At 36.1% G+C, this 23856-nt stretch overlaps 1 protein-coding gene across 3 annotated transcripts in view; it reads right to left on the minus strand.

Moving 5' to 3' along the window:
- The window catches only part of TAX1BP1 (Tax1 binding protein 1), a 51074-nt gene that overhangs the window by 10207 nt on the left and 17011 nt on the right, over nucleotides 1–23856 (minus strand). The window contains exons 5-14 of one of the 3 annotated variants that reach the window (XM_042816705.1): nucleotides 23578–23736; nucleotides 12488–12636; nucleotides 12275–12365; nucleotides 11185–11370; nucleotides 8761–8988; nucleotides 8380–8526; nucleotides 7040–7130; nucleotides 5784–5911; nucleotides 4804–4929; nucleotides 2797–2868 (exon numbers count right to left, since the gene is read on the minus strand). In XM_042816705.1, coding sequence (XP_042672639.1) covers nucleotides 2797–2868; nucleotides 4804–4929; nucleotides 5784–5911; nucleotides 7040–7130; nucleotides 8380–8526; nucleotides 8761–8988; nucleotides 11185–11370; nucleotides 12275–12365; nucleotides 12488–12636; nucleotides 23578–23736 — 1377 coding nt within the window. The remainder of the gene's footprint in view (nucleotides 1–2796; nucleotides 2869–4803; nucleotides 4930–5783; nucleotides 5912–7039; nucleotides 7131–8379; nucleotides 8527–8760; nucleotides 8989–11184; nucleotides 11371–12274; nucleotides 12366–12487; nucleotides 12637–23577; nucleotides 23737–23856) is intronic. The other 2 variants (XM_042816706.1, XM_042816707.1) reach the window with 2 other exon arrangements.

Raw genomic sequence — 23856 nt, forward strand, 5'->3', positions numbered from 1 at the left:
CACGCACACACATGGAAAGAAAGCAGCAGAGAACTTGGAACTATTTTTGTGCAACAGAGCTTTCTTAGAGTTACCCTTGCTTGCATATACACGAGTTGTTACATATGAGCCACACAGATAACAGTCATTATGAACACTAAAGGATTTATGTGAATTACATACCACTAAAACTGCAAGTCAATATATATGTAAAAAGACAGTAGCTAAAGTGACCTAAGTGTGGCCAGTCCATTGGCTGTAATTCTTCCAAAGGAAATCTCCTCTTCCTTCCATTTAATAAAATGGGTTTGACAGGTCAAGAATAAGCAGAGGAAAAACACCATTTACAAATCAGAACCAAGCAAATATTCTGAGATGTCAGAAAAATAAAAACAAGGATTTTTAGAACAGATGTTTCCCAGATATTTTTTTTCCCCCACTTTTGCTGAAGCATTGGTTTTTGGGCTCTCCTTTCAAAGTTAACACCAACTTCTCACACAGAAGCATGTCTTCCCCAAAAAACTTCAAACTGAAATTAAGCCTAAGACTTCAGATACATATTTAACCACACAAGAAGTGAAATGCCTCAGTTACTGGAAGGAGCAACCCAACGACAAGCAAGCATTGGCCCAAATACCAGAGGATAAAAAAAATGCAACTTCAGGTTTCAGTAATTACTCTGCAACTAGAAAAAACTGAAACAAAAGAAAGATGGAAATTACACATATAGTATAATGTAGTATATATTAGTAAAAGTAAGCACTCTGAGATTTCAGACCCAGAAGGCTCAGACTCCAACAGCAGCAATATAAAGCCTTTTTCAAACAGGAAGGAGAGGAAGAAGGAGGAAAACACTGTCTACAAATAGGCAGCTTCCAGAAAATTACCTTTTGTTAGAGAGCTTACTGTAAGCACAATACTTCTCACTACTTTTATGTTACTCTGGAAAACACTACAATGCACAACAGCACATTTTCTGTGCAACATCCTCCAAGAAAAATCTCCTCATGTAGATATGATATAAAACTAACCTTGATGTGCTGATTTATATTAGATTTACTGACTACGTTGCGTATGTGATTGAAGTGGCCAAGGTTAAATGGTTAGGATTGCATCTTAAAATTTTAGTGAGCATGTAAAATCTAAATAATTAACCTTTACTCAATACAAAGCAGGAACAATTAATTATCACTGAAATCAAGACTTTCCTTTTTAAAATCAATTTCTCGTACAATATGGAAGCAGTTTAGAATGAGAAGGAATGGCATTAAAACTTCAATTTTAGCATCACATAAGATTAAAACAGAATGGAGATCAAAGTGACTGTAAAAAGGTGCTGTAAGAAAGCCTTAGCCAGAAGTTGGACAACCAGGGCAGAGACCGAATCAAAATCAAAGTCTGTAAGTATGTAAATAAAATAGGAACCAAGTAATTTTATAGGTTTGAAGAGACAGCAAACGAACATTTCTAGCATGCTGTGTTTGGTGGCATTTATAAACAAACACTGATAATGGAGCATAAATTGAAAAGCTGTTTACTATTCTGTGCTGAACCTTTTAAAACATGATTCCAGTCTAGCAAGGCACTCTGACTCTTCTTCGTAATGTAAATATCTATAAATTCGGTAGACAAAGTTCCAAGGTTTTATAAGCTCCATACATTATTATTACAGTTGCTCTCCTTATGCATGGTGTTTAAAATTACTCCCTCCAGATAAAACAGATTAATTGGAGCTCAGAATTTACTTTCTTTTGAATTAGGAAAACATGAGAAAAAAAGTACTAAAAATTACATCCCTGTTTAAAAAGGAAGAGTTTAAATGCCAACTACTTGGAATTCTGGAATTTTAGAAAACATCTTAATCTGAAATTAATTATAATGTATCAGAATGCAAAATCCTGCTTTTAATATGCATCTGTCCATACTTAAAACCACATCCTATGCAAAAAAAGAAACAATCTGAACAATTCTAATTTTCCCACAGTATCACTCAGTATTATCAGAATGTAATGAAGACATCATTTACTTCTCAGTAAAACAGTTCTGCTCATCTGTCACTGCAAGGTACTTCCAGCATTGGCACTTCATCAACGTTCCTGGCTTAACAGTAAAGATATTGAATTTGAGGAGACACTGAACTCCTGAAAGCAGCCATTCACTTTCGATCACACATTCAAAAAGCACAGTGCTGCTCATGTATCATTCTTTCCTTATAAAGATATGTTTTCAGCTGTATTTTACCAAAGTCACTGCTGTCACATATGTCAAACTGCTCTTATTAGTACAAGTGGTCAACAAGAGAACTGCAGATGTCAAACGGATTTGGTTGTGTGCACACGTCATGAAAAATGCAGCAATTTTACTGCTGAAATGTGTACATCTCTGGTTATAGGACATGACTGGATAAAAGCAGAAATAACCCTAACCAGTGGTGGAAAAAATAAACTGTCAAGATAGGCATGTTCTATTCACATCTTATGCCAAAATTCCAAAGGGAATAAGGTTTACTAATTGTGCTGCCTGACAGCCAGCAACTCCTGATATCAGAGTTGCTCTTGCAAGGAAATGAAATTCCTCCAATTTCTGTTGACTGATCCTTCCTTTAGAGGGAAAGAATCAGCTTACTTTTTTCCCTTTTAGAATCACTATTATTATCAGAGCTTGCCGTTCAAAATTCCACTCAATTCTGGCAAGACATTCAAATATGGAAATGATTCGTTAGACAGCAAACAAATTCTCAATTAACAGTGAATTACATTTCCTCAAAGAGCCCTGTGGCTCCCAGTTTACAAGATGTTACAGCAGTAGTGACAATACCTTCTCAGTGGTGAAGAGCTCCAGCTGTGATGCCAGTTCCTTGATTCGTCTCTCCTTTTCAGCCAGTTGAACCTGTATGAAAATCAGTTTTGATTTACAGTTTTTGAATTAGTGAACATACAGATGCAGGTTAATCCTGCATGCTACATGGTGCAAATACGGCATGCAGTGACTTCAGTTCATCTTTCAGATGGAAGATAACTTGCCTACAGCATTCACATGAAACATACAGCACTGCTACAAATAATCAAAACCAAACATTCTCCGTAAGTTTGTCTACTGGATAGCAGCAGGATGATGGCAGCCTTCTGCTGTCATTTACAGGAAACAGTTGTGGAAAGATGAAATACCAGGTAACCAAGAGGAGAAACACCAGTGACACTTATTGCAAAGAGGGACACGGCTGCCCAGAAACAGCTGCACACATGCAAACCTCACCACACTATTTCTAAAGAATCCACACAAAAGAACTTTGGTTATTTCTTTCATTTACTTCTCTCCATCCCGCACGTCCCACAAAACAACCAAGAGAACCAAACCCCCCCCCAACCTCAGAGAGGCTGAATTTGTTTCACAAACACCTACTGCATGTCTGTTGGGTGACCTGGGAGTAGAGAAATGCAGACGTGCTTCTTAATTTCTACAGCCTTCCAAATTATTATTTAAACAGCCTTTCTCTACAGAGCGCCTTTCTATTTGGATCAGGTTACTTGCAGAGCATCTCTCCACTAATTTATCTGGCTATAACCTCAATGCTTCATACAGTTAAGTATCTTTTTTTTTTTTTTTTCCTGTTCTGAAATTCTTTTCCTTGGTTGAGTTCAAAGACAGAGAAATCTGCTGTCTGCAATGAAAAGCTTTTTCTTCCATCCTTACACCCATACTCACAATAATATATTTTTCAATTGCAGTCAAAATGTTTTCAAATTCAGAACCAATTATTCATTACTCCTGCTGCTAAGTACAAAATAAATAAGTAAACTCATTTTTCATTAAATTACGTGTGGCAAGTGATTGCTGTTAATTAACAAAATTGAATAGCTTGGGAAGAGTCATGCATTTTATATAGCAAATTAGAGCTTTAAAAGAGTGTTTAAAATCACACAGGGATAGCACAGCCTTCATAATGCTGAAATGAGCTGTAGATTAATTTAGCATTCTGTAATGAATAGGTGTTGCAATTCCTAATGAGATGGGGCTCCTACCAGAAATAATACAGCCACAGTTCACTTCCAGCCTCCTTCATTGGGCCACACAGAGCATTCCTACCCTATCAACAGAACTAACAATTACCATAAGACTGAGCAGAAGCCTAAAACCTGGTCTGGGGAAAATGGGTGGCTCTTATGTTTCCCTTGTTTACCCAAGAAGCCAGTGGAACATACGTGCTAATAAGCACAACCTCCAAGATTAAGGCTGTGGGTAAGATAAAGCTGCTCGTTATGCTTGACTTTCTGGTGCATGTCAGTTACATCACTACACTACAATTACAGCTGAAATCCCCTAAATTTAAGTAATTCTCTCAAGATGATTTTAAAAATAATACATTGTTCTTCTTCAATCTCCCTTGTTAACTCAAAGTAAAATGCATTACATGTTACTACAATGGTCATGCAGCATTCAATAGCAAGATTTTAGACAAATACACCAACCAATATTCCTGCTAATATTATCGTGAGCAACAGTAAATCAGAACTCCACCACTTTTTGCTGTAATACTAGATTAAAGTTAGTTACAGTTTCTTTTAAATTCACAATATTAAAAGACTGATAGCCATTTGCTAAGTGTACTACTTAACAGTTTTGCCTTACTTTAAAATAAACACCAAAAGAACGTGCTGCTCCTACAGAGCAAGACAGATTTTCTTTTTACAGCAAAAAATATATTTCATGTTTATTTCCATTAAGACTGAACTACTGAACTGTTAGAAATGAGCATGTAAGTTAAGAACAGGACACCATTCACTGTCATAACAAAACAAACAAGCAAAGAAATTGGTAACTTACTTTATACTGATCCTCCATTGCTGCTAGCTGTAATTTTATACCCTCGTTGATTTTCACTTGTTCTTTCCATTTCAGCTCCAGTTTAGCTAGTTCATCAGCATAAACGCTGCATTTCATCTTCTCAGCCTGAAACAGTTCATAACATAGCATGAAACATTTATAACTGTTTTCATACTTATTTTTTCTTTAAGCAATGGCACTGTGCAACTCTATGCCCTTAGAAATAACCTATTTACAAATGTCTTCAGCAAATCAAGCGTGACACTGCAGTGGCTCTGAGCACTGGATATTATGAAAATGGCATTCAATATACATTTTTTCTTGAGTTTTCAATGTATTGCTACTACTCCTTAGCTTCACTGTTACAAGTTTCTCCACATAAACAGATTCCCAATACCACAATACATCACCACCCTTTCAAGTGTCTCCTTTCAATTTCCCCTTGCAACTTTTACAATCACCCTAAGTATGTTTCATCCAGAAAGTCAAAGGCAAAGCTTTTCTCAGTCCCCACCATAGAAGTAATAGCTTCTATTGGATGCTAACGAAGGCTCTCTACTGACAGGACGGGGAGCACAATTACATGGCAATTGTTCTGTTATCCTCTCCTGGATGTACTTATCTTTGATAAGTAAGAGAATTAGGATTGTACACGGAGTTCACAACAGTTTGTGAAAGTCCATGGCCATTTGAAAACAAAGCATATTAGTACACTAAAATTCCAAGTTTTTAATTCTAACCTTAAATCTAACTGTTCTGACTTTGTAGTGTTATTTTTTTAATCTCCAAGCAAGAAGCAAATGAATAGGTAATTGAGAGCTGACTCAATAAGAAAGTGTTTTATCATATTAACACTTCTATCTTGAGCATGGAGTATCACACAAACAAGCAGCAAGGCAAGCCATCTGGGTAGCCTCTGTGGTTTTAAGGTTTAGCACCTAGAGCTCTGTTCAGCTTTCCAAAATCAGTCATTTACTTACTGCCAACATTTGCTTGCATTTCTTATACTTCTCTGTTTTCTCAGCAATTTCTTTATTCATTTCACGCACTTGCTCCTTAACCATGAATTCCGAAACTACATCAGATGAAATGGGGCTAACTGTGAACGCTGAAGAAAAAACACAAACATTGGGTTCTTTGTTCTACAAATGAAGTCTGTATCAAAGAGATGACAGGCCAAATCTGAGGCTGCATCAGGAACAGACTGCTCCATGTCATCCAAGGAGACAAATGTATCACTAGCCACATGACAGTGAAACAGCAGTCACATCAGCATGTACTCAGCTCGCTCTCTCCTATTGAAGAGGAGCATAAACAAACACATACCTACTACACAGATCAAAGTCAGGCAACTCTCCCACAAGCTCCCAACAAAGTAAACATCAGAATGCTTTCACTCCAATACTGCACTAGCTATTTTATTATTCTGCCACAACATGGAATGCCTCAGCAATCTACTTCATCCCATCACGCACCATAACTGGTCTTACTGGAATCTTACTTGTTCTAGGAAACACTTGTATTTAATGAAAATGGGATGAAACTGACCAGAAATTACAAATTACAGTCAGCATAGAGAGCAAGGTGTGTCAATTTTAAGGCATCAAGCACAAAATTACTCAGCATTTTTCACTTTAAGCTGAATAACAAACTAGGCTCAGTTATAAGCTATTATGTGTACTCTGTGAGATTGGTTTTCTAAGAACTCAGACCATAAAAATTATAACTTAGTTAAACATTTTCTAATAAAACTACTACAGCCTATAAATAATGAGAACATTCCATAGACTTAACATTGTCATCAAATAACCAGAATTTTACTGTGGATTTGATTTTATAGCACAATATTCCATTGGACAGTCACTGTAACACAACTGCAAAATTTGCTGGCTATTGTACATAATTCAAGAATTTGAGTGGGATGGTTTTCTTATTTCCTAACTCAACTCTGTTGGCAAAATCAGTTCTCTATGAACTATCAAGCTAAACAATCAGATTCCAGTCCCAGTTAATATTAACAGCTTTGAAAAAAGCAATGAATTACTTCTGAATCCCATTCCTTGGCGAGAAAACAAACAGCTTTTTAGATGAGTTTCCACATTTCACATTCAGCTTTCCTTCCTTTAACTATGACAGAACAACTTTACCTCGTTTACACTAGAAATATGTTTACAGACTACTTCAAAGACACCGCTTTCAGGCGGATACAAGCAGATAAAATCTAAGCTGTTGGTACCTGGAGATGCAGGCAACTTTTTGTCTGTAACGATGGCAGCTGTCACAACATTAGATGCTTCTGTCAGTTTCTGCTGATTCCCCGCGATTTTCTTTGTGAAAAGAAATTTTGTTTTGGTATTTTATTAAATGAAATCCAAAGCACAAAGTAACATTTCTTCCACTGCCACCTCCACCAAAATTGGATGAGGAAGAGTAGAAATCAAGAGAATAATAAATACACAAACCAATATTATTCTACTAACACTGAAAGTAGTCTCAGATAATGTTTATAACCTTACTTTACAAGCTTTCTTTTCCCTAGAAACTACAGTTTTTAAGCAAATTATTAAACATCTTGTTCTCTAGAAAAAAAAAGTTACACTTAAATCCATCAGTTTAAAGCTAATATTCCATTAGAATATGAAGTCAGTATTAATAATGAGTACTACACTTCTGCTGCCATAAGTTAAAGAAGTGAAATACGAGGTTGCTATCAGATCTACAACAGTCAAGCTCTGGAATATTTTCCAAAGAAAAGCCTCAAGCATTTTGATATGAGACTTCATTCACCATTGACCTTCTGGATGAGAAACAAATTTTCATTTGTTGATCAAAGCCAGGCAGTTTATCCATTTGTTCTGCAGGTAGTCTAAATAATTTGTCCATTATTTCTAAATCACATTTATTCATAGAATCACCAAGGTTGGAAAAGACCTCTAAGATCATCCATCCAACCATCCTTCCACCACCAATACTTCTCACTTAACCATGTTCCTGCTCTTGCCATTTTCCATGCTGTCTCTCTGCTACTCCATCACCAGCCCTGCTCTCAAACCTGTTTGAAATTCACTAACAAGTCTATTTACCAGGTGGCACAAGACTGACATCATCATTGGAAAATCCCCATTTATTTATTGAACAAAGCTTCAAGAGTGATCAGAATATCTAATAGAAATGGGGTACAATTATACACTGGGTTGTGGAAATGCCCTCCCCACTCTGAGTCTTCCTTTAAGTTCTCCATTTCCATCACATTAGGACTAGGCTTTCTGTTTTTATTTGTTTGTCTTTTGTCTCTTGAAGTGGTGCTTATTAATGATGCATTTCCCTGTTTCACTTCCAAAATTCTTCCCTGAACAAAGTTATGTTTACACATTCACCCAGACTCTAATACTTCTCACATATAACAGGTGCATCCAAAAAGGCACAGAACAGTTCAGATTTATAGAAAATAGTAAACTAAAACTCAGTTGTTTAACCCAATTTTAATTATTTTTAAAGTGTTGGTTTTTTCTTTTGAAAAAGAAAGTAAATAGTTGCTGAAAAGTTAGAAAAAGTGCAATTTCCCCATTCACTTACTGCCTGTTCTGTAAACTTGTTCACTTGTTTTTGAAGTTTTTGACATTCTTTGAATTTTTCCTTGTAATGGTCAGCAGCCATTTGTAAACGAAGCTTCAGATCTTCAACTTCTCTGCGCAGTTCCTGCTCTGTTGTGTTTGAAGTTTCCTTTAAAAAAAATTCAAAGAGAAACTGTTCTCCCTTCTGTTCTAACAGTACTGTTCCCAAATAACCTTTATTTTCTAATTAAAGAAAGCAAAATAGTCTATGGAAGTACAGAATAAGTTCCTATTTTGTAGAAACTATCCAAGAAAGCATTTTTACTCCCCAGTATTAACAAATCTTTCTCTGACAGATTTTGTGAATGCACAAAAACTTGAGCACTAAGAACTAACAATTTACCTGTTCGTTTTTCAAAGCTGTGAGCTTTTTAAGTTCAGCTAAAGCATCAGCAAGCTGCTTTTTCAACTTCTCATTTTCCAGACGTGCACTGTGAAGATCTGCCATGGTTTTATCTCGCACATTTACTGCATCGCTCAGCTCTTTTGACATTAGGACAGCTTCTTGTTTGCTAGCCTGAATCTGATCTTCAGCTTTCCGAAGCTGCTCTTTTAAAATAGCTGCATCCTCCTGGGAAAGAGAGGAAGAGAATCAATCACCTTTATTTCAAAGCTTAAATAGAAGTTGGGAAGGAATTTGGAACATCCAAACGAAAAAAAAAAATAAAAATCAAATGTAGTTGGCTGTTCTAACAAGAAAAACAAACAAAAAACCACTAAATCCAAAGGAATGATCTGCAAATACCCCTCATTATAATATAAAGGTCTTCAAGCAATCACCATCTCAAACCACACATTTGGGCATTATCATTTTACCTATATTGGATTTTTGTTGTATTTTCAGCTTTAGTTTAAGCACATTCAACATTCAATAGCAATTTTTTCCCCCTATGCATAGAAGTAACAGGCATGAACAGCCATCCAACTTCAAAAAAATTGAGTTGATTCTGCAGTAAGACTGTAGAATTACAACAGTAAAGGCCCTACAATGCCTACAAGTGGTTTACACAAGACAACATAAAACAATTTTGAGATGTTCTGCATGCAATTTCATCTCCTAAGATCTTGCCCAATATGTTTTTCAGAAGGTCTTGAGAACAAGAAGTAAAAGAGAGCAAGCTGAAGTATGCAGCACCTCAGATTTGGCACTGCAGCAGCTGTATAGGGCAGCCCAAGAGCCACTGACCAAGCTGCACTGCTGATCTCTCAATCCTCAGGAAAAGCCCAAGATCACAAAAAAATAAAATAACAAGTAAATACTGTAATTCACTTGCAGGATCTGGATTCCTCAAGAGACTGTAATTTCAGATTGGCAAGTCCAGACACAAAAATCAAATATCTCTAGTCCACTGTTAATTTCTAATAATCACTAGACAATTACACAGCAAGTGCAGTGGCATATAGATTCTGTAAACATTATTAAGATGGATGGACCAGGAGATGCTATGAAGTACCCTTAGGTATTTTTACAGCACATCATGCTGTATGTCTACAAATTGATAGTGTAAGGCAAAAATGTTAATGATCCCACCAGTAATGTCATAAATGCTTCTCTGTCTTAGTAACTACGACATAAATGTTCGGGGCCTCCAGCACTGTGTGTGTACACACTACACGTTTTTATTTTAAAGCAAAATACTGGAGTAATTTAACATGCTCAGAAACAAAACTGAAGAGCAGACAAAAGACAAAAAGAATGCAAGCTGTAACTTAAAGCAATACAAGCATCTCTTTTTTTCTTCTCGGTATTTCCATTCTCAGCAGCACCACTTTTCTGCTGGTATTTACATTTTAAAGCAACACGAGTTAGAAATGTCTGTTCTTCCACTGCTTTTTCAGTGAGAAGACTACTGAAAAAAATACACAAGACAAACAAAATCCGCATCACCTGCATAATCTGCCTTTTCCATGCTGGCCCAAAAAACTAACATCTCTCTGCTTTGGATCAAGAGCAGACTTCTGAAGCAAAGCACCCAATCATTCTACTATTACTCACCACACTTCAGATCACATCACAGAACACTCTCAGGGCAGGGATACTAGAATCCTCTTGGATAAAGTAAAACACCATTGTGCATCAAGACCAAACCTAACAGACTCCAACATCTAACAGGTATTCTATTCACAGCACCACACTGAAACCCCCTTGGACCGTGTACAGCATGGATATCAGTTCTTTAGCACACTCACTCTCGTACTACACCAAACTGCTTGCTAGCCACAGTATTACTACACTGCATAGCAAAAGTCACCCCCTCATTATAAGTCCTACTGGCACTCTTACTGCTGACTTCTCAGTTGATTTAGTCAATTTACATGGTACATTACTCTTCTCCAGTGTTACGTCATCATCTCTGAACAGTACCAGACAAAAGTCCTTCAGTACGCCTTCTGAAGCCTCCTCTTTTCTCCTCCATCAGCCTCTGTACTCTCAACACTGCAATCTTTTCTCTAATCTTCAGTCTCTGTCATGCTTATAACTTCCTAACTCAGAGGAGCGCACCTCTTTTCCTGAACTCACAAATCACTTTTTTCACACACAGCTCCCCTCAGACTTCTTTACAAGAGGCACCTCAACAAGCTCAGAATGACCAAAACTGAACTGAATTTGCTTTCTCCTTTGCTTATTTTCTGCTGAGGACACCACAATCTTTTTGACTCTCAGCCTGTTTCCTGAAAATATCAATATCTTCCTTTCTCTTGTCAAGCAGATACTTTCTTAGATATATTTATTTTAAAGTAGGCCAATTATATTAGCAATGCTTACCTTATTTGATGAGGTGAGCAAAAAAGCTTTCTTCATATTTTCTTTTTCAGCTATAAACAGCTGTAATCTGCCAACCTCCTCTTTATAATACGATATCATGTTTTCTTTGTTTGCATCCAAATTCTTAAACGTCTCGATCTCTTTTACTAGTTTGGTGTTTTCTATTTCTGTATTCTTCAAGTGTATCTGTAATGATGCTAAAAAATGTCAAACTCTTCTTCCACATTAAAAAAAAATTGCTGTCTACTTGCTCTTTTAAATGTTTGCTAAATTCTAACTCATCTTTGAGACAAAGCAGAGTTGGTAAAGAGAAAACAAAGCATTTGGTAATATCACTGCTCTCCCAGAAGATTCCTTGCTGAAATCCTTTCACCTTGATCATCTAACAACAGATGCACTCTACAGCTAGAAGCTAAGATCCTGTTTCTACACATACCAAACCAAGCTTTTGAAAATTAGCCTCTTTCTTCACAACTGCAGAAAAACTAAATGCAAGCAAAATTACTTGAACGAAACGAAAGAAATTGTTCTTCTGGTTGTATCTACTTGCAGTTACCTAGGCAAACAGGACTACACCAGCAAAATCCAGCTACCAAGACAAGAAACTAAACACTAGAGTTGCTTTTAAAACATCATCAAGTCTATTATATAATGCCTATAAATGATAACTGCTGTGCTCAAGTGTTGTCCATTCAAAGACCAGATGATTTCTGCTGCTTAATTACAATTGGCACACATTGAAAGACATTTGGAGACTTTTAACATGATTTCCAGTATAAAATCTGATGCTGCCTGCCACATACAAGATATTTCCCTATGAATGTAAATAATCTTACATATAAGTACAGTTTCTTTCCCACAACCTAAAGACTTCCTTATTTCAGCATACCACCAAGAGTACAAAAACTAACGGTCATCAATCAGCTCAACTAAGTTGAGGGGTAATATTCCTAAAGCTTTATCAGTTTCTGTATCTACTTTGCTGAGAAAAGAGCGACATCAAATTAGGCAGAGTAGTACAACAGGCTCATAAAAAAATTTACTTTTATTTCAACAGTTCAGTGTATACAAGTATAAGGAATGAAGTTACCTTATAAAGTTCTTTTTCATCTTTTTCTGTCTTTAAGACACATTCAAGTTGGTCTTTCTCAAGCATCACTTTCTTCAGCTTGTCTTTCATGCTAAGAAATTAACAAATTAATAGTAAAAACTATTAATGCAGAACAATCATCAACATATTAAAAAGTGTTAGTTTGAAAGAACCCATAAAATAAGGAAGGTAAGGGACAAAAAGATTTAATACCTGTCTAACTCTGTTTCTTTTGCAATGGCTTTTTGAGTAACAGCCATGATGTCCTCCTCAAGCTGCAGCACTTTTGAAGCAACCTCATCGTGTTTCTTCTTCAAATCATCGTTTTCAGTTTTAAGAGTTTCTGATGCTTGAATACTAGTCTACAAAAAATTGCAAGTGTGTAATTTGAGAATGCACATTTCCAAAACAGTAAAATACCATTTGAATTAATGCTCAGGTGTTTCAATACTGTTGATTTCTCTCATATACAATCTATATGTCTTCTATGTATTTTATTTGTAACATCAATGATTATTTAACAACCATTCTACTTCCACAATTTTTAGTTTCCTACATAAAACAACAGCACATATAATGTTTCCATAAAAATTATAGCAATTAATCTATTATCAAACAAAAGACCAAATCATGTTTACCATTCAAACTGACTAACACAGCAAGCCATGCAGCAAATACGAATTTGAGCATTCTGCTTAAAGAGTATCGCAGTTATACAGTTAAAATATTTTACGTAAAACATTCTAAAAATGTAAAATATTTGAAGCTACTCAGTGCTTTTACTTCAGTGCAAATGTAAGTCTAGAATATGAAGCAGAGAGCCAATGAATTTCTATTTTTCCACAAAATGTAAGACATACCTATTTTGAACTGCCCACCTGGTATAGAAGTATATTACCTTTGCTGTGCTTATTTAATATACTAGGAAGGAGTCAATAAGGAACATGCCTCAACACAAGCATACAGTTAAGTGGAAACTACCAGCGACTACTGATGCAGGACAAAAAAAGACACATTTCATATCTTTTGCCCATCTCCTTTCCGCATATATAATAAATAAATATAATAAATAACCAATGGCTGCTCACATTAAAAAACAAAAGACCTTATGTTTTCATTTGTACTTCCTTTCACCTGAAAAGAAGGGAGACTTGCCTTTGACTACACAACTCAAGTAAGACACAGCCAGAAGAAAAAGAATGGAGGCACTGATACTCCTTACGATGAGAAGTTAGTTATGGCACTGCATTATACTAGCTTGAACATTTGGGAGCCTCACAAAGAGATACAGGGTGATGACAACTCCCAGAAGTGAGTCCTTTGTCACACTGAGAGATCCAAGATCAGAAGCCACGTCAAGTACAGCTCTCATTATTCTAATTACAGTTATGTCCATACCATTCAAAGCAGTGGAGAGTTAAATGTCATCTCCATTACAATAAGATGACTGTTTATAAACAGGTCCAGAGAAACGTTATTTTCAATACAATGCTATTTTCCCAAGAAAAGAAATCAGTAACACACAACACAATAATACATCACCATTTCTGTTACCAAAATTTAACAAAGCTCAGCTTGATATCATCCAGGCCAGAGATTTGAATCAAAACATAAACAAGGTCAAGGCAGACTGACCAACACGAGAAACTCCAGCACAACTTCCAATGTCTGTGCAGAGTTTAAGGTACAAGCTGTCTTTTCACTCTGCATTTGGAAGATAAAAGCACCAGTCCATCTGTTCATCATTTTTAAACAGAACTTAATGCCTCAAAACAACAAAACCGTACTGTTATATCATGAGAAACACACCAACCAGAGTTCATGGAGAACCCCTACTGGACAGATTCCACTTAACTAACAACGTTTTAAGTACAATAAAATATAATGAGGACTGGTTTTACTCATTAATTGTCAAAAATATGCTGCTCGCAAGTGTAATTAAGCCCTGCTTTTACAAGCAACTAAACAGAGGTTTGGACATGATGATCTGGGAAGCAAGAGGGGAAGTGAATTGTAAGGGTGGTATACATAACTGATGTCTCAAACACTTCCTGAGCCTTAAATGAGCACCTAAAGCAGATTTTCGTTTTTGTTACAGATATAATTAAAAGTGAAGAGGAGCAATCCATTCCAACTACCTGAAATCTAACTGGCTTTATAACGTGCCTTAAAATAATTAAGAATTTGGAGGAAGGATCATGAATACAATGTTTGTCCTCCAACAGTGTTTTCAACGAGACTGACAACTTCTGTAAGGCTATTTCTGAAGAGCTATCGGCTTCCCGCAAACAGAAGCGTGTGTACTTTGGCATAATGAAGGCAGGATATTTTAATTAAAGCCTGTATTGCAAGTAAAACTTGCCATATAACCAACAGCAACAACACATTATAACTGCTTGTCCTTCCCTAGTGCAGTGGAGACTAATTACCCACCTCTGTTTTGAAAGTCTAGTATAGTAAAAAGCCTATTTCAATGCATATCTGTGTTTTCTCTAAACACCACTTTGGCATAACTGTAACTGTTGTAACCTAAGTGCCTTCAAAAGAATTTAATCTGATACATTATATATACAAACTGTACAAACAGTTCAAACAGGCTGCCAAAGGTAACATATATTAAAAGGAATTAATGGCCTGAAAAAATACACTCCACAAACAGCATTACAATTGATGCTGCTTTGCTAGTTATTCTAAAGGGACCTGGTATTAAAATGTAAAAGTTCCATACTTAACAGATTCTCACCTAATAAACGTGTTTAGATACAACTAAAGCCTACAGTTTTGAAAGAAGAAAGGATTAATTTTTAGAGATGACTTGTTATTTTACAGAATTCTTAGCAATTCAATTTAGATGCTGCAATCCCAGTTCCATACACTCCGGTTGCAGTGGTTCCAGTGCCTATAAAATTTAAAATGAGTGCTCTTTGACTATTTTACAGGTAAAGGTCGACTCTGCTTTAGGCACAGTCTGAAGTGGAAGAATATAATAAATGTATCAACATGTACAACCGCCAGTACCAAGATGATAATTAAATCGCTGATTAATTTACCTTAATTTATCTGATATGGCCATAAATCTAGCTTTTCTTCCAGTGACTTAACAAAAAGAAAAACACAGCAAAAGCATGAATCATATTAGTGAACTGCTTCAAAAAGACTTGTTTGAAATATTATTTTTACATTGGATCTTCTCTTTAATCCAGTTTACAAAGGCAGCCCCCCCACCTCCAAGAGTTGCAACAGTTTTACCCATGGAAGGGAGAAGCAAATTGCATCACAAGGGTCACAATAAACAGCCAGAAGTTACAGAAGTCACTGCTGCAAAACAAAAGTTGCCAGGACAAAAGCTACTGTAACTTCTAAGAGTCTAACTAAAGAAATGCAACAAAGAAAACGCGAGGCAGCTGCCAAGTGAATTTATTTTCCAAGAACCAAAATTCCAGGTTGAAAAGTCTGCTGTACCTTCAGACAGTTGAAGATACTGCACCCAAAATCTTTTTTTGCTGTCATTCTAAAATGGCAAAAGACTTAAAATTGATTATTTTAAAAAGAATTTCATCATAGTCACATAAAAATCTATCCCACCCTCTGCAAAAAAGCTGCCATTTTAGCAGTCATTCACTTATTCTTTCTTGTAAAAGGGTGCTAAAAGAAGAGGTATTACATCAACAAAAAATTTCTGAGTTATACATCAGTGGCTTTACATTTGTGTATGCTGATCACAAACGCGTTACACCCCCCATCACCTTTTAAAAGCTAATCCCTAACAACACTATTCATCTTTGAGTAATGGCTAGTTCCCTCGGCCTTTATTTTACTTTTAGAAATTACATCCATTACAAAAGAAGAACTAAAGTTTAAAAGTGAGCTATGCAACTCTCAAGCTAAGAGGTAACTTCACCAGATTCACACTAATATCCGTATTTACTTTTTAAATTTGAAAGAAAAAGCTAGCAACATAAGTTTCAGCTGCTTCGATTTGTTTAGATGAAACTTTATGTCTGGGGAATCATTATGCTTCATACTCCACTGAGAATTTCAGGAATCTTATCTGCAGGAGCCTTTTGTTTAGCCCACTGACATCATAATAACTCCAACAAAATCATATGAAGTACCTGGCTGGCATCATACCCTGTCTAAACTACCTCAAAGGACAAGCGATGAACACAACACCGAGTCCCAACAGCCACTGAAAAATCCATCTGAATATTTGTCAAGCCCCAAACATTCTGAAATGAAACCATTTTCAAAAGGAAGGTTAATCATTCAGCGAAGTAAAACAGTAAACCAATCTCAAACAAACTCTATGTCATTAAGTCTTTATCTTAATCACTGTGACAGGCAACAGATATACTGCTCTGAACACTCAAATCTTTCTAACCCAAAATCTAATACAGTAGTAATTTAAAGTGTTAGTTCAACTAACATTATTAAACAGAACGAACACTACGTGCCTCCTTGTACAAAAGTAAGGCCCAACTCTGTAAAAGTTCATCTACAGAACATCAGTCATCCTGCAACTGTCATGAACAGTGCAGGCGTGCACTTCTCCAGGAGACAACCCAAACATTTACACACCGAGTTTGCAGCACAGGCATTTCTTCACTTCCTCGTAACTTCACTAGAAGCTGCAAGAAGTCATTCACATAAATACATACTCTGAATTGAAGCGCAGGCAGGACACCTATCTAAAACACTTAGGAGTATCTCCATTCATTCGGTGAAATAGATTTACATTAGTTTGTTCTGTGTACGAGTATTTCTTCAACCATCACTGAATCAATAAGACAGTGTTTTCACAGAACATTTACAGCACCCTTTGCTACTATAATTGCTGGTGACAATTCAAATTCTGATTGTTTGATTTGTATCTTTAAATTGTTATTTCACACAGTCAGCTTTTGCTTTGCTTTTGTTTTGTTTTGAACAACGAATCTCCCTGATCTTTAGCCTGTAGGGTGTGTAGTGTATATAAAAACAATACAGTTCAATTTAAAGAGGCACTGAAAAAATACTTGACTAATTTACTCATGCACTCTGAACTAGGTACTTGCACTGCAGATTGATCACACTGCACAGCAGCATTCTGCCGCGGTCTAACCAGAGAAATTGCCCTTGTAAGATGGTATCAGAAGCCAATTCAAACAGAACCCTAACATTTGAATAAAATTCTTTCCTGAAAAAAGCTTCTATGCAGATGCATACTTCAGGAGAATCTGGGTTTGGATGGGTATCCTATTATAAAGACCTACCAGGTAGATGAATTAGCTTGCTTCTCAGTAGTGAAATAAACTTTCAAACAGCTGGGGGAAAGAACAAGTTCATTCAGTTAGTACATTCACTTTATGTACTTTATGTACACATTCTGCCTCTCTTTATGCGTGTCACAATGGAAGCACTTTGTAGATACTCATAGGGTCAAACAACAAGCTGCTAACTCCTATATCTGTTGCTTCTGACTGAAGTTAAAGGTTTAGGAATACCACTGGTGTAGGAATAAGATTTAAAGCCAATCTAACACTAAAGAAATCAGAAGTACTCTTTGCCCACTAGAGGGAGACAAAAGATTGCAAAAGATCTGACACACAAGGTGCCCTCTGCAAAAATACAGAAAACCTGTGTTTACAAAACTGAACAGTTGCAGTGTCAAAAGAGCAAATCAATGAAGTACTGATATTGTAACTGCTGTGTGCTTCCCCTTTTCTGGAAGGTGATATTAAACCTTAGCAGAGCAGATACGTGCACTGCTGCCAGAGAGTATGCTTCAAGTACGTGCGAAACTGGGAACACAAAACAAACAAAAACTCCACAAAAAGCATGCGTTCAGGAATATTTTTTATATTTATAACGTATAAGATAAATACTAGAAATACTTGTATTTTATTTGTGTTATTATTTTACATATGAAGAGGCAATCAATTTTTGAATCTATGTTCTTCAGTTTTCCTTTTACCTTTCAGGTAAAAGCAGCTTAGTGATGCAGCTCTCACAACAGAGTACGTACCAGTGAACAAGTGGTTTCAGTAGGAAACAAAAGCAAAGACTCTAATGTTGAAAGCAACCTGAAAGAGTTCTGGTGACCACATACCCATGGTGCATCATATGGTCATGGTGATCACATACCCATGGTGCATAAATAAAACAACTATAGTGACTAATTGCATCATCATTTTAACAGTGTTATATTACTAGAATTGCAAGCTGTATATATAGTATGATTCAAAACTAAAAAATGCTATTATCAAGGAACATCATAGCAGTAAAAATACCAACAAACCAGTCTGAAAAAGATGTGACATTTCTGAAATATTTCCAATATTTCTAAAATATTTCCAGTATTTCAGAATCCCCACACATAGAAGCAGGCAGTTAAACTTTTTGACAGATGATTTCATATAATCTAGGGGAAAAAGTGTAGGAATGGTTTAATCATGCAGAGGTACAGCCAGACAGTGACCCACACCAACAACCATGCCACAGAACATCATGTTCCTCAATTAAAGAAGTATTGTGGTTTAATCTAGCCTGTCAAAATATTATGTGAAATCCATCCAGCTTTGTGTACTCGTGACTCACTAAGTGAAAAATACGCACACTGCACATGGAGAACTGCTTGCTGAAGCTTGGCCCTGTATTACTGTGGAACACAAATACACATCAGTTCATTGCCTTTTCTATACAATGGGCAAAATATAAATTTAATATACAAAACTGCTGAATGAACTGAATGCTTTCTCTTGGGCCTATCCAACTGCCAGCAGAGCCAGGAATTCTGTAGCAAAGCAACAGTGGTGCTGGAGCACACGCCGCATTTAAGTGCCAACACTGGCTAACACAAATCTTGGTGTCATGCAAGTATTCTTTTCCTGTGATAGTGACGATGAAAATCTAAGAAAACTAGGTTAAAAGAACCACTGTGTACAGTGCTACTAAAAACACAGATTTTTTTTCCACTCCAACATAAAAGAAAAGGCTAACCCTAAAACAGAAGCCTTTAGAAACAGGAGATGACTTGGAGCACTATGCATGCAAGACTTGCATGAAAAGCAAGTTCCAACAACTCTAGCAACAGTCATTTTATGCCTTGAATTCATTTTTCTTCCCCCTCCTTAGAAGGCAACTGAAGACTATCTCCTGAGCAGTAAGAACACTCTTAGCAAACCAAAATTGGTAGTTTTTTGTGACTTCGAGAGTAATACAAACACAAGGACTCACCTTCTCTTAAAACTCAAGAAATGCAGATCTCTGCCTCACTTACAAGTGTGCATACAGTCCACTAGTCAGACTTCGTGGAACACTGACTATATTACATCTGAACACTTCTAATTTGGTATACTAAGTTCTCAAAAGACATAATACTCCTTTAGCTTGTATTTTCTCCTAATACTTTCATAGAATTACAAAATCCGAGAATTGCAGGGGTTTGAAGGGACTTGAAGAGATTATTGAGTCCAACTCCCCCTGCTAAAGCAGCTACCCTACAACAGGTTGCACAGGCAGGCATCCACACAGGTCATGAATATCTGCATAGGAAACACCCAAATAGTCTGTAAAGAACAACATACAAAGCATCCCAACAAGTCAAAAGGCAGACAGAGGACAATGGCTCCACTGCCCAGAACTCTGTAACAATAACTAAGCATGCAAGAGCAATAATCAAGAGTAGGAGGGAAACAGTAGTTTGGTGGAACTGTGACATTGTTCATTTTAGGAAATCATTTTTTTCTAATGAACATTCCTCATTCCAAATAACCCCTGAGCTATTTCTGAAAACAAAAGACTGAAAAATCAGTACCAACAAAAGGGGAAATTATCCTAAGGGGATATAAACAAATATGAATAAAAAGGGAACATTAAGAGAACTGTGTTTTAGCAAATCATTTTCAAATTGCAAATGTAGAGCTTTTCTATCCCTAGTTTCATTCCTATTTGTTGCACTGTACCGCAATAAGATAATTTACATTTTATGACACCTAGTCACACAATCCAAACTCTGTTCAACTCAGTTATTTTAAAGGCTACAAAAAATGATCTGAGGGCTGGAACAACTTTCCTGTGATAAAAAAAAACCTGAGAGTTGGGGTTGTTCAGATTGGAGGAGTCTTTGGGGAGACCTCACTGTGACCTTTCAATATTTAAAGGAAGTTTGTAAGATGCAGAGAGACTTCCTACCAGGGCCTGTAGCAACAGGACAAGAGAATCCCAGTTGTTAACTAAAACAGGGCGGATTTAGATTTGTAATCAAGAAATTCTTTCCAAGAGAATTTCCAAGACAATGACAGGCTGCCCAGAGAAGCCGTGGATGTCCCATCCCTGGAAGTGTTCCAAGACAGGTTGGATGGGGCCATGGGCAACCTGACCTAGGGGAAGGTATCCTTGTCCCCACCAGGTGATCTCCAACAGTGCAGCAGTCCCTTCCAACCCCAACCCAGTACTTACAGACTAGTTTAATACGGTGCTGTTTAATAATGTATTTGATCAAAAGATGAGAACATTAGCTCAGATAGTCATATTATTTGCCCTGAGAAAACTAAGCAAGGTATTTTTGGTTAATTAGAAGTACTACTTGCGCATGTCTTGATGGAAGTATTTGCAAAAAGGAAAAAAAAAAATGCTGGTAAAATTTATAAAGAGTAAAACAAATCTGAAGTAGTTTATTTTAACAGAAATTAATATTTCTGTCACCTATAGCTTCCTTTTAAACTACAGAAGTAATGATACATAGCTTTTACAATAATTCTACTTTTCTTATATGGGCTACTTCATTTTAATAACTGTTTTTCTTTAATACATTCTGAAGTACATTGGAAGTTGTTTTGTTTTGTTTTTTTAATAGAACTCTAAATATCTAAACCTTAGTCTGAATTAAAAAAGCGTTTTAAAAAATAAAATAGAAAAAAAGTTGAAAAATTTTCATGTAGCAAATATTTAGGGTATAACTGAAAATCTACATGCATGTGACAAGAAAGCACTGGGAATAAAAGAAGAACCAATCTACAAAACTACGTAGTTAAAATAGCCATTCTTAAACTTAACTGGGGAAAAGAGAAAAAAGACCTAAACCAAAATCACCTACTTTATACTAAGCATTAGGTGGAGATTCATTCTGTTGTTACACAAAATAACTACATTTTAATTACTTAACATTCCAAGGTTATCCCTTGTGGTCTTACAAAAAAAAAATGCATTAATGAACTGCTTAGGTTTCTTGCCAATAACAATTATCCATGTCACACGAAGCTGAGGAGATAAGCTGACTTCACTTATTTCAAACAAACCATACAAGTCATTGTAACTGAACTGAGTGCTGCATAACCACTGCTCAAGAATCTTTAAGTCAATCCATTAACCCACTGCACAGCGTTCCCAGCAAAGATAAATCATATAACCTCTGGACCTGTTCTTGTATTGGAGTAGGGAAAAAATGAGGAAAGAGAAAGGGAAGTCATCTTTTAGCTTCAAAGGTTTGAGAGAAAGCCGCATATAAAGTATTGTTTATTAAACTCTCCGATGACAAACAAGTTAAATTGCCACATCTGATTTAGCAGATGCAAATTTAATTTTCAAGAGTAACACTGCATTTACATTCTGCTTATGTACATAAACAGGAATGTATACATGTATACACAGACATATGCTGAACAAAAGTTTCAACTGAGCAGAAATTCTTCTAAAAGAAAAAAGCAGAATATAAAAAAATAAAATAACAGAAGGGTCAAAGACTTACGCGAGACAAAATAAATGCATGAGTTAGGAAAACACAAGAGGATTCTAGATAGGTGGAGTTTTATCAACCACTGATTAGACTTTCAGTTACTGCTCAGCTAAAATAGAAGCACGAAGTTCTTCATGTTGCATCACCATTCCAACAAAATACGAAAACAAAACATTCCTGAAATTAAATTCTAACTGGTAAGTTCTGGTATCTTAAGAGAAATTGCTTTTGTTTATAGGAATTCACAGCTAAGCATGAGAAATACCATCACATTTTTGTTCCTAGCTACTCTCACTAGACAGCTGTCAAAATCCCATCTGACAAATTGTTCTAAAAATGCATTCTGGATCTAATGTGGATTGGAACTCGCAATTTTTCAAACAGTTTTTAAAATAAGGACTTCAAATAACAATGGAAGGTGTCAAGGTAGCTGCTCAGTCATTGCCGGATCAAGCTTCTGATTTTCAAATAGGTGAAATGCATGGTTTCAAGTATTTAATTCTAGTCTTGTTAAACTGATCCTCCCATGTGCTTGACATTAAAATTATTTTTAATAAATTTTACATTTTTTTTTCCTAAATCATTGCCATTTTCCTTACCTAACACTGTAGCTCACTACGTTATGACCAAACAACAGTAAACTATGATGTCTCAAATTCCTTCAACAAATTCCTTTCTACCAAAGGTGTATCATGCAGAACTGTTGACATATACATACTAGTACTTCAAAATAGCCTATTAACTGCTGTCTACAGCTAAATTATATAGGCTTCATTACTTCAAATTTGTCCATGTCACCACCTCCCTCCCACATGTTTTTAATTTTCTCCTAAAAGTTGTTTAAAAAAAAAAAACAAAAACCAGCAGCTTATTTATATCAAGTTCAACTTTCGTGTGTCTTTGCTATAGTATACATTTACCCTTCACCACGTGTAGAATCCCAAATTAAGCTAGCTTTGGTTCAGGCTAGATTTATATTTCCATTATCAATTACAACTATAACTTCATTTCTCTGGTTTTCTGTTTCAGAATCATTAGATCTTTGCAAAATGTTTTAGAGAAGCCAAACTTTTCACTCTTGGCATGTTCTGGCAGCAGCATTCTTGATTTTTCTCCTGACCAAGACTTGGATCTTCATTTTAATACCAACATTTTTCTAAAGTTTACTATTTATTTATTACCATTTTCAGTACCCCATATTCCCATTTTCAATACCCTGTATTCTGTGTAACTATTCCTTAATGAAAGTTACTTGAAAGACCATCCTTCATTTTAAGGTAACACAAGCAAACTTTAAGCTGTCAACTACTTCTCCACTATGAATTCCACAACTAAATGTTAAACATCTGGTAACAGTTGTCATCGATTACCTTACCATGCCTGGTACCAAAAAGCTTAAATATTTTAACCATTTTACAACACAAAAAGAATAGTGGCAGGAGGTTAATTGGAACTGACCTATTCTAGTGTAAATGTCTATCTAACTGCTCAGGGGTTCTGAGAGCTGATTTTCACTCAGTTCAATCAGTTCTTGAAAAAACATGATTACAGACATTATGAGTCGGCTATAATGGATAAAACAACTGACCTTCTGCTCTGTTTGCAGTTGGTCACATCTCTGCTTTTCAAGGTTAAGTTCTTTTTCCAGTCTTTCAACTTGATCCCGGAGTTGTGCCGTTTCTTTCTCCAGAACAGAAGTAACCTTCAGTAGCTCTTCCTTTTCTTTTACTATTTTTTCAATTTTGAACTGTTAAAAACAAAAGAAATCTCAGTAATTTTTCTCCCCCCGATTCCTATGCATTAAGAGAATGGCAAATCACTCCAGCGTTTGAGCACAAGCACAAAGTATTCATCTTCTGTCTAGGTG

This window comes from Centrocercus urophasianus, unplaced genomic scaffold (genome assembly GCF_019232065.1).
Source record: "Centrocercus urophasianus isolate 14NV4802_14NV808 unplaced genomic scaffold, USGS_Curo_1.0 seq_16, whole genome shotgun sequence".
NCBI lineage: Eukaryota > Metazoa > Chordata > Aves > Galliformes > Phasianidae > Centrocercus > Centrocercus urophasianus.